At 37.8% G+C, this 12,909-nt stretch overlaps 1 protein-coding gene across 5 annotated transcripts in view; it reads right to left on the reverse strand.

The window, feature by feature from the left end:
* Tulp3 (TUB like protein 3) overlaps positions 1-12,909 on the reverse strand; it is a 67,313-nt gene that overhangs the window by 24,966 nt on the left and 29,438 nt on the right. For 4 of the 5 annotated variants that reach the window (XM_048787700.1, XM_048787699.1, XM_048787697.1 and 1 more), the window contains exon 2: positions 3,865-3,916. The exons of the other annotated variant lie outside the window; for it this stretch is intronic. In XM_048787700.1, coding sequence (XP_048643657.1) covers positions 3,865-3,916 — 52 coding nt within the window. The remainder of the gene's footprint in view (positions 1-3,864; positions 3,917-12,909) is intronic. 5 annotated transcript variants of the gene reach the window in all.

Below are 12,909 nucleotides of genomic sequence, written 5' to 3' on the forward strand. Positions count from 1 at the left end.
GGGGGGGGGGGGGGGGGGGTAGTAGAGATTGAACTTAGGGACACTCAATCCCTGAGCCACATCCCCAGCCCCTGAATTTTTAAACATTTTTTTGGTTAATGAACCTTTATTTTATTTATGTGGTGCTGAGGATCGAACCCAGTGCCTCATGCATGCTAGGCAAGCCCTCTACCACTGAGCTACAGCCCCAGCCCCCTATTTTGTTTTTTAATTTGAAAAAATTCCTATAAAATTATTTACCCCGTCAGGTGTGGTGGCACACTCCTGTAATCCCCAGTGGCTCGAGAGGCTGAGGCAACAGGATCATGAGTTCATGAAGGCCTCAGCAACTTAGCAAGAACCTAAGCAACTCTGCGAGAAAATCTCTAATAAAATATTTTTAAAAGGCTGGGGATTTGGCTCAGTGGGAGAGAGACTTTTCATCAAATGCCTTTTTTGTATTATTTTGTATTATTATAAATGCTTTTATTATCTATATCAAAACATAATTTAGCCAGGCACAGTGGCGCACGCCTGTAATCCCAGCAGCTCAGGAGACTGAGATAGGAGGATTTCTAGTTCAAGGCCAGCCTCAGCAATGGCAAGGCACTAAGCAACTCAGTGAGACCCTGTTTCTAAATAAAATACAAAATAGGGCTGGGGATGTGGCTCAGTGGTTGAACATCCCTAAGTTCAATTCCTAGTACCAAACAAACAAAGGAAGAAAACATAATTTGGAAAACTTTTGTGCTATAAAAAAGCTTACAAAAATCCCAACTTTTATGCTATATACCACAAGTAGCACCCTTGCTGAAAAGAGTAAAAATTATGAAATATTAGGTCATCTTTTACAAAATTATGATGGTGTGCTTGCCTAGCACGTGAGGCACTGGGTTCGATTCTCAGCACCACATAAATAAAATAAAGGTTCATTAACCAAAAAAATGTTTAAAAATTCAGGGGCTGGGGATGTGGCTCAAACAGTAGCACGCTCGCTTGGCATGTGTGCGGCCCAGGTTCGATCCTCAGCACCACATACAAACAAAGATATTGTGTCCGCTGAAAAACTAAATATATATATTAAATAAAATAAAAACAAAAATTCATAAAAATATACAATATATAGAATTTAAAAATTAGTCTTATAACATTACATGACAGGTAGATCATATATTTCATTTACTATTAGTCAAGTATGTGCCACTAAACTTGTAACATTAGGATGCCTAAGAACAAAATTAAATAGAAATAAAAAGATCTAAATTTTTTTTTTTTAATGTATGTGGTGCTGGGGATGGAACCCAGGGCCTTACACATTCAGGACATGTTCTACCACTGAGCTACCCCCAGCCCAAGATCTGAATTTTGTCATCACTTTTCTCTAAATAGTTTGCTATGCAATGGGATAAAGAAAAAGGGTGGAGGAGTGGCTCCATACAATTATTCTGATATTTGGGGGATACTCTTTGTGTGTGTGTGTGTGTGTGTGTGTGTGTGTGTGGTGGGCCCTTGTTATCCACAAGTTTCATGTTTGTGGATTCAAATGACCTTAAATTGGGGAAAAAATATATATATATAAATATTGGGTACCATATATAAGTAATCTAGAGATGATTTAATATAGGGGATGATATTCATTGGTTATGTGCAAATACTTCTCCATTTTACATAAGGCATTTGATTATCTATGGTTTTTGATATCCTAAGGAGTCCTGAAACCAATCCCTTATGCGGGTGTATCAGAATTTTCTCCACTGTCATTATACATTAGGTTTTTTTTTCCCCATTTTTTTTGAGAGGGGTACTGAGGGCTGAACTCAGGGGCACTCAGCACATCCCCAAACCTATTTTGTATTTTATTTACAGGCAGGATCTCACTGAGTTGCTTAGGCCTCGCTGTTGCTGAAGCTGGCTTTGAACTTGTGATTTTCCTGTCTCAGCCTCCCAAGCTGCTGCGATTACAGGTGTGCGCTATTGCGCTTGGCTAGTATTTTTCCCAGTTTTAAATTATGATATCATTAAAGTAATTTATTAAACTAAAAGTCCCATTATTAATTCCACCAGCAACACAAAGAAGACAAAATTTCTATGGAATCTAAACATCTTGATTATTATTATTTTTTTAAATATCTATTTTTTTAGTTGTAGTTGGACACAATACCTTTATTTTATTTATTTTTATGTGGTGCTGAGGATTGAACCCAGGGCCTCGCACATACATGCTAGATGAGTGCTCTACCGCTGAGCCACAATCCCAGCCCAACATCTTGATTTTTTTTGTTGTTGTTGCTGTTGGGATATTATTTATTCTTCAAAGGTTTCACATACATCTTGATTATTAATGATACTATCTAGGTAGGCTTGAGCTACAGATTTTCCCGAATTAGGAAACGTTCATATGAAAAGGCAAATATGAAAGCAATGTACTTGGGTATATATACTACTTAATCAAGATGATCACAGCATGTAACAACACAAAATTGTCCATTTATTCCTTCTTTTATTTAAATATATAATAAAAGATTATTATATGTCCAGCTCTATGCTAAGAAATTCTGATACAAAAAACATACTTGGTATTGAAATGTAACACTGTGCCCCATAAAATATGTACAATTAATGTGTCAGTTAAAATAAAAATGAAATCTTAGCTGGATGTGGTAAGCCACGTCTGAAATCTCAGCTACTCAGAAGGCTGGAGGGATCACAAGTTTGAGGCAAGCCTGTGCAACTGAGCAAGACTCTATCTCAAAATAAATAAAGAAGGCTAGGTATGTAGCTAAATGGTAGAGCACTTGCCTAACATGCACAAGCCCCTGGATTGAAACCCCAATATAGTAAAAAATAAAAACATGTTTTTTGAATCTTGTTCTCACAGAGGTTTGTCTAGCAAAGGGGAAAAAAAAAATAGTGAAACCAAAACCTGGGACCAGCATCATGAAGAAAAGGAAGACCAAAGCAGCAAGTTTGGAAAAACTTTTGTAGTTAAGTGAAATTACAGTGTTAGAAAGGTTTTTAAAGTAGCAGAACCAAACTACTACAGTGTTAAATGGCCTGGCATGGTGGTGCACCGAGGCAATTTGGTAAGACCCTGTCTCAAAAAAAAGGGAGGGGGACTGTGGGATGTAGTTCAGGGGTAAACACCTCTGAGTTAAACACCCAGAAGAGAAGAAAAGAAGGGAGTAAGGGAGGAAAAATGCTCACATTTGCTATGGTTTAGATATGGCAGTCTAGCTACCAGTGTGGTAAAGAAATCTTAGGAGGTGGGGCCTAGAAGAAAGTGGTTAGGTGATTTGGGAACTTGCTCTGAAGAGGGATTAATGCAGTTCACCTCCCAGGACCCTAGTTCATTCCAAGAGCAAGTTGTTATAAAGAGAGCAAACCTGGCCCTGAATCTCTGGCTTCATGCCATCTATCTTCTGCACAAAGTCATTTCCCCTCTTATTTCTCTGCCATGTTATAATGCAGTCAAGGGGGCCCTCAAGAGGCCAAACAGATGGGGCTACCTGTTCTTGGACTTTCAGCCTCCAAAACTGTGAGCTAAATCAATTTGTTTTCTCATAAAGTACACAGCCTCCATTGTTTTGTTCAACAACAGAAAATAAACCGATATATTATTCTTCTAATTCTTATGAAAGGTGAAAAGGAGTTTTCCGTGATTATACATCTAAGGCCTGCGCTACTGATGGCATCCTAAAAGCAGTTTAGTCTTGCCACAGGCCAGAGCCTTGGTCCAGCAACTACCCCAGACACTGCTTTGTGAGTACGGTCATAGCCCTTTTCCTTCCAGTCTTCTTTCCACGACTTTGTCAACACCTCAGAGTCAAGTCCATCAGCAGCATAATATCACTGTCCACCAATTTCAAAAGAGGAGATTCTGCTCACCTGATTGTCCAGTTTCAGTTGCCGAAGCTTCATGGTCTCATCTTCAAAGGCACTGTTTCAAAACCAAAGAAAACAAACCGGTAAAGAGAAAATCCTTTTAAAACCTTGCTAATTTCATCTTCGTGTGTGTGTGTGTGTGTGTGTGTGTGTATGAGAGAGAGAGAAAGAGACATGTGCTGAGAGAGAGAGAGAGAGAGAGAGAGATGCTGAGAAAGACAGAGAGAGAGAGATGGATGCTGGGGACTGAATGTAGGATCACTCTACTGCTGGGTTATTTCATAGAGGACCTCAGGAGGAAAAGAAAAAGGTGTTACCACAGACCCCATGCATGCTAGAGTTCTTTCTCTTGCATGCACGGGTGAGCGCACACTCTTTCTTTCTTTCTCTCTTCTCTCTTTTTTTTTTGGTAGTGCTGGGGACTGAACCCAGAGCCTTACATATGCTAGGCAAATGTTCTATCACTGAGCTGAATCTCCTTCTTCCTTCTCTCTTCTCCTCCTCCTTTTTGGTTCTGAGGATCCAATTCAAGACCTCTAGCATGCTAGGCAAGGCCTCTACTGCTGAGCTACAACCCAAACGCCTTCTGTTTGTTTTAAACCATGTATTGAGTACTTATTATATTCCAAACTCAGTATTAAGTATTTTACATGCATTATTTTGTTTATTACTCAAAACATCCCTATGAACTAGGCATTGTTATTTTTCACACACTGAAGAAAGAGAAACACAGTCTTGGGAGCAGAAACAGACCCTAATCCTATTCTTCTAGAGTCTAAATTATACCTGAAAATCGAATATTTTTCATTTCTTTTTTGGGGGCCAATTCTAAGAGAGGGAAACTAAAACTGAAGCTAGAGCTCTCTAGTTTATTTAAGATTTGGATGAATCATTTACTCTTCAAGTTTGTCATTAATAATATTTATTACATTGGTCTTCGAAAGAGACTGAAAATGTGGATGACAAGATTTGATACCACTGTGAGACAGATTTGCTTAATGTAAGGAAAAAAACCACAAAAACTGAATAAAACTATTGTCTTCAGTTGATAAACCAAACTCTCTAGATCTTTTCTTTTTTTTTTTTGAGACAAGGTCTCATTATGTTTCCCCAGAGTGACCTCAAACTATTGGGCTCAAGCAATCTTCTTCCCTCAGCCTCCTGAGTAGCTGAAAACACAGATGACACCACGATACCCAGCTACAATTTTTAACAATCTGAAGTCTATTCTATAATTTTGACAATTTGCTAATTTAAGATTCTATCTTGTAGAGCTCAGTGGTAGAGCACCTGCCTAGCATGTGTGAGGCACGGGGTTCAATTCTCAGCACTGCATATAAATAAATAAAGTAAAGGTCCAACAACAACTAAAAATATGTATATATTAAAAAATTCCATCTTATGACTCATAACTCTTCAAAAGTGTGAAGTATGAAGCTGCACATAAATAAATAAATAAAGTAAAGGTCCAACAACAACTAAAAAACATATATATTAAAAAAAATTGGGGCTGGGATTGTGGCTCAGCGATAGTACTCGCCTAGCATGCACGTGGCCCTGGGTTCGATCCTCAGCACTACATAAAAAATAAATGAATGGAATAAAGGTTAAAAAAAAAAATCTATCTTGTGACTCAGAATTCTTCAAAAGTGTGAAGTATAAAGCAAGACAGAAATGGTTCTCAGTTTCTTGGATCCCAAATTTTTACTAGAAGTCTATTGCCAGAAAAACTGAAAATACATCGTCTTATTTAAGACAAAATTCCATGGCCACAAAGGGAAGCACAGCTTTTGCTGCTTTTGGGGCAAACACACCAACATATTTCCCATGGTTAAAAGGTTCATCACGGGCTGGGGATGTGGCTCAAGCGGTGGCGCGCTCGCCTGGCATGCGTGCGGCCCGGGTTCGATCCTCAGCACCACATACAAACAAAGATGTTGTGTCCGCCAAAAACTGAAAAATAAATATTAAAAATTCTCTCTCTCTCTTTAAAAAAAAAAAAAGGTTCATCACTACCTTCCTACATTTTAGAAGGTTTTATGCATCTTAACAATGCAGAGTGACTTGGAATTTGCATAATATTCCCAAGATTTTTCCTGACTAACAACCTGCAAACAGGTTTAATAACCTCTTAGATGGGAAAGGTGCTTTCTGATTCTCATTAATTCCCTCATAATCTTTGTTTAAAACACAAAACAAGGGCTAGGTTGTAGCTCAGTGGTAAGAGTGCTTGCCTAGCATGCATAAGCCCCTGGGGTTTGATCTCTAGCAATGCAAATAAAAAAACACAATACAATATTGGTTACTCAGTAAATTATCTCCTTTCTCCCAGTCAAAAGAGGAACAAACAAACATACTTCTAGTCTTGACCCTGTGGACCCTATTTCTTCTAGATATGCTTCTATCTTTTTCTTAACTTATTATCCTCATTCACCTGTTTCTAAATCCCAATTCATTAATTATTAACCAGCATATTACTGGTGTTCAGTAGGTGTTAGTATAAATTTGCAAATGTCTATAAGATGATTAAGACAAAAATTACTTTGAACACTGTTTAGGAAAGGGTAACCTAGAGGAAAAAAATCCACTGTTCCAGAATAGTATTTTTAAACAGCTGCTGCTATGAATCTGCTTCTCCTCCAATCACTTTATCCTCAATACTAAACCAAAATTGTAGTGCCTTCCGGCATGGAGAAAAAAAAAAAATCCTCCTCCCTCTCCCATCCCACCTCCCAAACACTGAAACCTCCTCAACAATGTTAAATGCTGAGATCCAATTAAAGTTCTCAAACATTTCTCTCAGATACGTCTTCAATGCCATATCCAGACATACTTAATTCCTTCCGTCAAGCCTGGGCAAGCTGAACAGACAGGCTAAATTAGCAGAATAGAATCAAAGCATTTTGATCTGAACAGAAGAACAATAGCTGCTATAAGTGTAACATTTAGATACCTCCTGTACATCCAAAACCACACTTAAATTCAAATTACAATTTAGCCTAATATTTTTATATACCTATATTCAATCTGAACTAGAATTTCTAATAATAACTGCTATTCAGTTATTGAATAGCAAGCCTAACCAAGCCAAACTAACATAAAACAGGAAGAATTCCTACAGAATTAAAAAAAAAAAGTTTCTAAGCTGAAAATAGATGCCAGTGATAGAGCATGTGCTTAGCATGCAGGAAGCATGGGGTTCAATTCCCTAGAAAGAAGGGAAGGAAGGATGGAAGAAAGGAAAGTACAATTTTTCCTCATGGACAACTTCCTATTCACTTGATATACAAAGGGGAATTCTAAAAATATATCTTAGAGAAATGGATCTGTCATCCAAGTGTGGTAGATGAGAATGCACATAGAACACCATTCTTTTAAAAAAAAAAAAATCTTTATTTCATTTTTTATATGGTGCCGAGGATCGACCCCAATACCTCCTGCATGCTGGGCGAGCACTCTACCACTGAGCCACAACCCCAGCCCTAGAACACCATTCTCTTGAACTATTCTCCAGTTACCAAAGTATATATAGAAGAACAACATAAGATCTTACCATTGTGCAGTGCACAGAGAGAATTTTCTGAGAATGGGGGTCTATTCCACTCACCTTGGTTTATCAGCATCAACTTTTTTTCCTAACCCCTCTGTACTATATTTTCATTTTCATTCTCTCATATCCCTGCCACCTCTTTCTTTCTCTCTGTACCGGGGATGGAACCCAGAAGAGCTTAACCACTAGGCCACATCCCAAGAACTTTTTATATTTTGAGACAGGTTCTCATTAAGTTGCTGAGGCTGGCCTTGAACTTCCAATCCTCCTGCCTCAGCCTCTCAAGTCACTAGGATTACAAGCATACCCCACCATACCAGCCATCTATACTATATTCTCTTATTCACCTAACAAATATTTAATAAAAATCTACTAAATGATGACCCTATTCATCCACTTCTATATACATACTTTTCAGAATCCTAAATGGGAGTCTAACACTTCCCGATTTGCCTTAGGAATGTATGTTCTTTTCCCTATTAAAAAAAATAATCTAGAGGCTGGGGTTGTAGCTCAACTTGCCTAGCATGTGTGAGGCACTGGGTTCAATCCTCAGCACCACATAGAGAGGCAAATAAAATAACAAAGCAAGTTCTAGCAATAGTAAATAGGGTTGGGGACATAGCCCAGTGGTAGAGTGCAGGCTTAGCATGTGTGAGGAGGCCCTGGGTTCAATCCTCAGCACCAATAAACAAACAAACAAACAAATAGGGCAAGCCAGCCAGCCATCTAGCCCAAAATTTTTGGTATTGTCCAAAAATCACTTAGTTATCACTAATTTTGCCTTCGACAAAATTCAGCACCCATTCATGATAAAAACACTGAAGAAATTAGGCACAGAAGGAACCTACCTCAACATCATAAAGGCTATATATGAAAAACCCAAAGCCAACCTCACAGTGAATGAGGAAAAACTGAAAAGCATTTTGTTGGGAAAGTATAAAAGGCAGCCGCACCCCAGATAAAAACCCCAACATGGCGCCTAACGACCTTCTTTCCCCTTTTTTTTTCACTGGAGCGAAAAGTTCCCGCGGGTTGAACTCTCCTGTCAGCGCCAATTTCAAATCTCACTGGCGGGGAACCTTAGCCCCAATAAGAACTAATTCCTGGGCTTTGGAACTGATATCTGGAAGAACTTGCCAATAAACAGGTGGCCTGCCATTTTATAAGCCCTGCCATCTCTCCTTAGATCTATATAAGCACACAGCCTTTTGCAATAAAATTGGAATTCTCTGCGGCGAAGTGTCTTGCGTGGAGGATTCTTTCACATTTTCTTTAAAATCTGGGACAAAACAAGGATGTCCACTCTCACCACTCCTATTTAATACAGTGCTAGAAATTTTAGACAGAGCCATTAGGCAGGACAAGAAAATACAAGTGATAAAAAGAATAAAGGAAGAAATCAAATTATGACCACTTGCATATGACCACATACTTAGAAGATCCAAAAAGTTCCAATGAAGGACTGGTAGAGCAATAAATAAATCCAGCAAAGTACCAGGTTACAAAATCAACATATAAAAATCAATATCAGCTTTCCTATATACCAATAAAACAAATCTGCTCAAAAAGAAATCAGAAAAACATAATAGCTAAACTGTGGAATCAACTCAGATGCCCTTCAGTAGATGAATAGATAGGGAAACTTTGGTATATATACACAATGGAATATTACTCAGCATTGAAATAGAATAAAATCATGGCATTTGTAGGTCAATGGATGGAGTTAGAGAATATAATGCTAAGTGAAGTTAGCCAATCCCAAAAAACCAAATGATCAAATGTTTTCTTTGATAGGAGGATGCTGACTCATAATGGTGATGGGGGGGGGACATGGGAGGAATGGAGGAACTTTAGATAGGATGAAGGGGAAAAGAGGGGGCCTAGGGGTAGAATGATGGTGGAATGAGTTAGACATCACTACCCTAAGTACATGTATGAAGACACGAATGGTGTGAAAATACTTTGTGTACAATCAGTGACTTGAAAAACTGTGCCCTGTATGTGTAATATGAAATGAACTGCATTTTGCCATTGTGTATAACTAATTAGAATAAATAAATAATTTTATTTTTATTTTTTTTTATATTTATCTTTCAGTTTTCGGTGGACACAACATCTTTATTTTTATGTGGTGCTGAGGATCGAACCAGCACCCCGTGCATGCCAAGCGAGCGCGTTACCGCTTGGGCCACATCCCCAACCCCAATAAATATTTTTTTTTTAAAGAGAGAGAGAGAGAGAGAATTTTTTAATATTTATTTGTTTAGTTTTCAGGGGACACAACATCTTTGTTTGTATGTGGTGCTGAGGATCGAACCCGGGCCGCATGCATGCCAGGCAAGCGCGCTACCGCTTGAACCACACATCCCCAGCCCCCCAATAAATAATTTTAAAAAAGAAACCAGGAAAACAATTCCATTGCTAATAGCCTCAAAAAATAAATAAATAAATGAGGTGTTGGGGTGCACATCTATAATCCCAGCGGCTCAGGAGGCTGAGGCAGGAGGATTGCAACTTAGAAAGACCTTGTCTCGAAATAAAAAAATAAAAAGGGCTAGGGATGTGGCTCGTGGTTGGATGCCCCTCTATTCAATCCTAAACAAAAACAAACAAATAAATAACCTAGGAATAAATCTAACCAAGTGGGTGAAAGACCTCTATGAAGAAAACCATACCCTGAAGGAAAGAAATTGAAGAAAACACAACTAGAGGGAAAGACTTCCCATGTTCTTAGATAGGCAGAAAGAATAAATATTGTTAAAATGGCTATACTACCAAGAACAGTATACAGATTCAATGAAATCCCTATTAAAATATTAATGACATTCTTCACAGAAGTAGAAAAAAAACAGTCCTAAAATTCATTTGGAAAAATAAAAGACTCAAAGCAATTCCAAGTCACAAAAGCATTGTGGAGGCATCACAATACCTGAGTTCAAATTATACCACAGAGCTACAGGAACAAAAACTACATGGTACTGACATAAACACACACACACATCAATGGTCAAGAACAGAAGACACAGACAAACCCACACAGACACAGGCATCTGATCCTTCACAAAGGTGCCAAAAACATATGGAGAAAAGACAGTTTCTTTAACAAATGGTATTGGGACAACTGATTAGTCATATGAAGAAGAATGAAATTAAACCCTTATTTCTCACCCTGTACCAAAAAAAAAAAAAATCAACTCAAATCGATCAAAGACCTCAGAATTAGTCCAGAAACCACACAACTCCTAGAAGAAAACAGGGTTAGCACTCCAACATGTAGGCACAGGCAACATCTCTCTCAAAAGAACCATTAAATAACTCAGGAAATAATACCAAGAGTTAATAAATGGGATGGCATCAGATTAAAAAACTGTATAGCAAAGGAAACAATTAAGAATATGAAGAGAGAACATACAGAATGGGAGAAAATCTTTGCTATCTACTCTCTAGAATATATAAAGAGCTCAAAAAACTTAACAAAAGAACAAATAACCTGCCAGCTCGGTGGCGCAGCCTGTAATCCCAGCAGCTCAGGAAGCTGAGGCAGGAGGATCGTGAATTCCAAGCCAGCCTCAGCAATGACGAAGTGCTAGGCAACTCAGTGAGACCCTGTCTCTAAATAAGATACAAACTAGGGCTGGGGATGTGGGGTCAGTGGTTGAGTGTCCCTGAGTTCAATCCCCAGTGCCAAAAAAAAAAAGAACAACCAACCAAATTAATAAGTGGGCAAATGAACTAAATAGATACTTTTCAAAAGAAGAAACACAATTGGTCAAAAAATATGAAAAAATATTCAACTTCATTAGCAATTAGGGAAATGGAAATCAAAACTACCCTGAGATTTCATCTCACTTCAGCAAGAATGGCAGTCATCAAAAATACAAACAATAGGGCTAGGGTTGTGGCTCAGCAGTAAAGCACTCGCCTAGCACGTGTGGGGCCCTGGGTTCCATCCACAGCACCACATAAAAATAAAATAAAGATATTGTGTCCAACTACAACTAAAAAAATAAATATTAAAAAAATACAAACAATAGGGGCTGGGGTTGTGGCTCAGGGGTATAGGCTCGCCTAGCATGTCTGAGACTCTGGGTTGGATCCTCAGCACCACATAAAAATAAATAAAATGAAGGTATTGTGTCCATCTACAACTAAAAAATAAATATTAAAAAAAGAATACAAACAATAATAAATACTAGAGAGGATGTGGAAACAAAGGAACACTTTTACACTGTTGGTGGGATTCATACAACCACTTTGGAGGTTCCTCAAAAGACTAAGAGTGTTACCTCACATGCACAAAGCCCTGGGTTCAATCCCCAGCAGCACCAAAAAAAAAAAAAAAAAAAGGACTAGGAATGGAACCATCATATGACCCAGGTATACTCTAATCGATATTTATCTTAAAGAATTAAAGTCAGTATACTATAGCAATACATGCATACCATGGTTGTAGCAGCACAATTCACAATAGACAAACTATGGAACCAATCTAGGTGTCCATCAACAAATGAATAGATAAAGAAAATGTAATATATACACACACGATAAAGTCTTATACAGTCATAAAGAAAAATGAAATTATGTCATTTGCAGGAAAACAGATGGAACTTGAGACCATTTTGTTAAGTGAACCGAGCCAAACTCCAAAGGTCAAGGGTCATGTTTTCTCTCATATGCAGAAGTTAGAGAAGAAAAAGGAAAAGAAAGGTGGTAGAGGAGGGGGTGGGTACAGCACCATATGCCTATAATCCCAGCAATTTGGGAGACTGAAGCAGAAGGACTGCAAGTTTGAGGCCAGCCTCAGCAAATTAGCAAGGTCCTAAGCAACTTAAGTTAAACCCCTGACTCAAAATAAAAAATAAAAAGAGCTGATGAAATAAGAATCAGAATGCAAAAAAAAACCAAAAAACAAAAAACCAAGTACATGTATAAAGACATGAATTGGCCTGAACATACTTTATACAAAGATATGAAAAACTGTGCTGTATATGTGTAATAAGACTTGTAATACATTCTGCTATCGTATATTTAAAAAAATAAAATCAATTAAAAAAATTTAAAAAACAAAACAAACAAACAAAAAGAGCTGATGATGTAGCTCAGTGGTAAAACACCCCTGGGTTCAATCCCTAGGACCAAAAAAAAAAAAAAAAAAGGTGGGGTGGGGTTTCCCATGGAAAAAGACCAAGGGGAGGGATAGGGAAGGGAGAAAAAAGAGAAATACAGGAAAATGATATTGGCCAAATTAAAAGTATATTTTTATATTGTTGCATGTATGAATATATAACAACAAATCCCACCATTATGTACACCTAATGCACCAATAAAAAATAAGGAAAAAAATCTGCAATAGTCAAGTCACACAATTGGAATATTATATACATCAATGAAAACGAATGAACACAAGAAGATGAATGGATCATAAACATAAGATTAAGCAAAAGGGACAATGTACAAAATAATTTTAAAAATTTTCAAGGAGATACCTCACATTC

The sequence above is a fragment of the Marmota marmota genome, unplaced genomic scaffold (assembly GCF_001458135.2).
Source record: "Marmota marmota marmota unplaced genomic scaffold, marMar, whole genome shotgun sequence".
Lineage (NCBI taxonomy): Eukaryota > Metazoa > Chordata > Mammalia > Rodentia > Sciuridae > Marmota > Marmota marmota.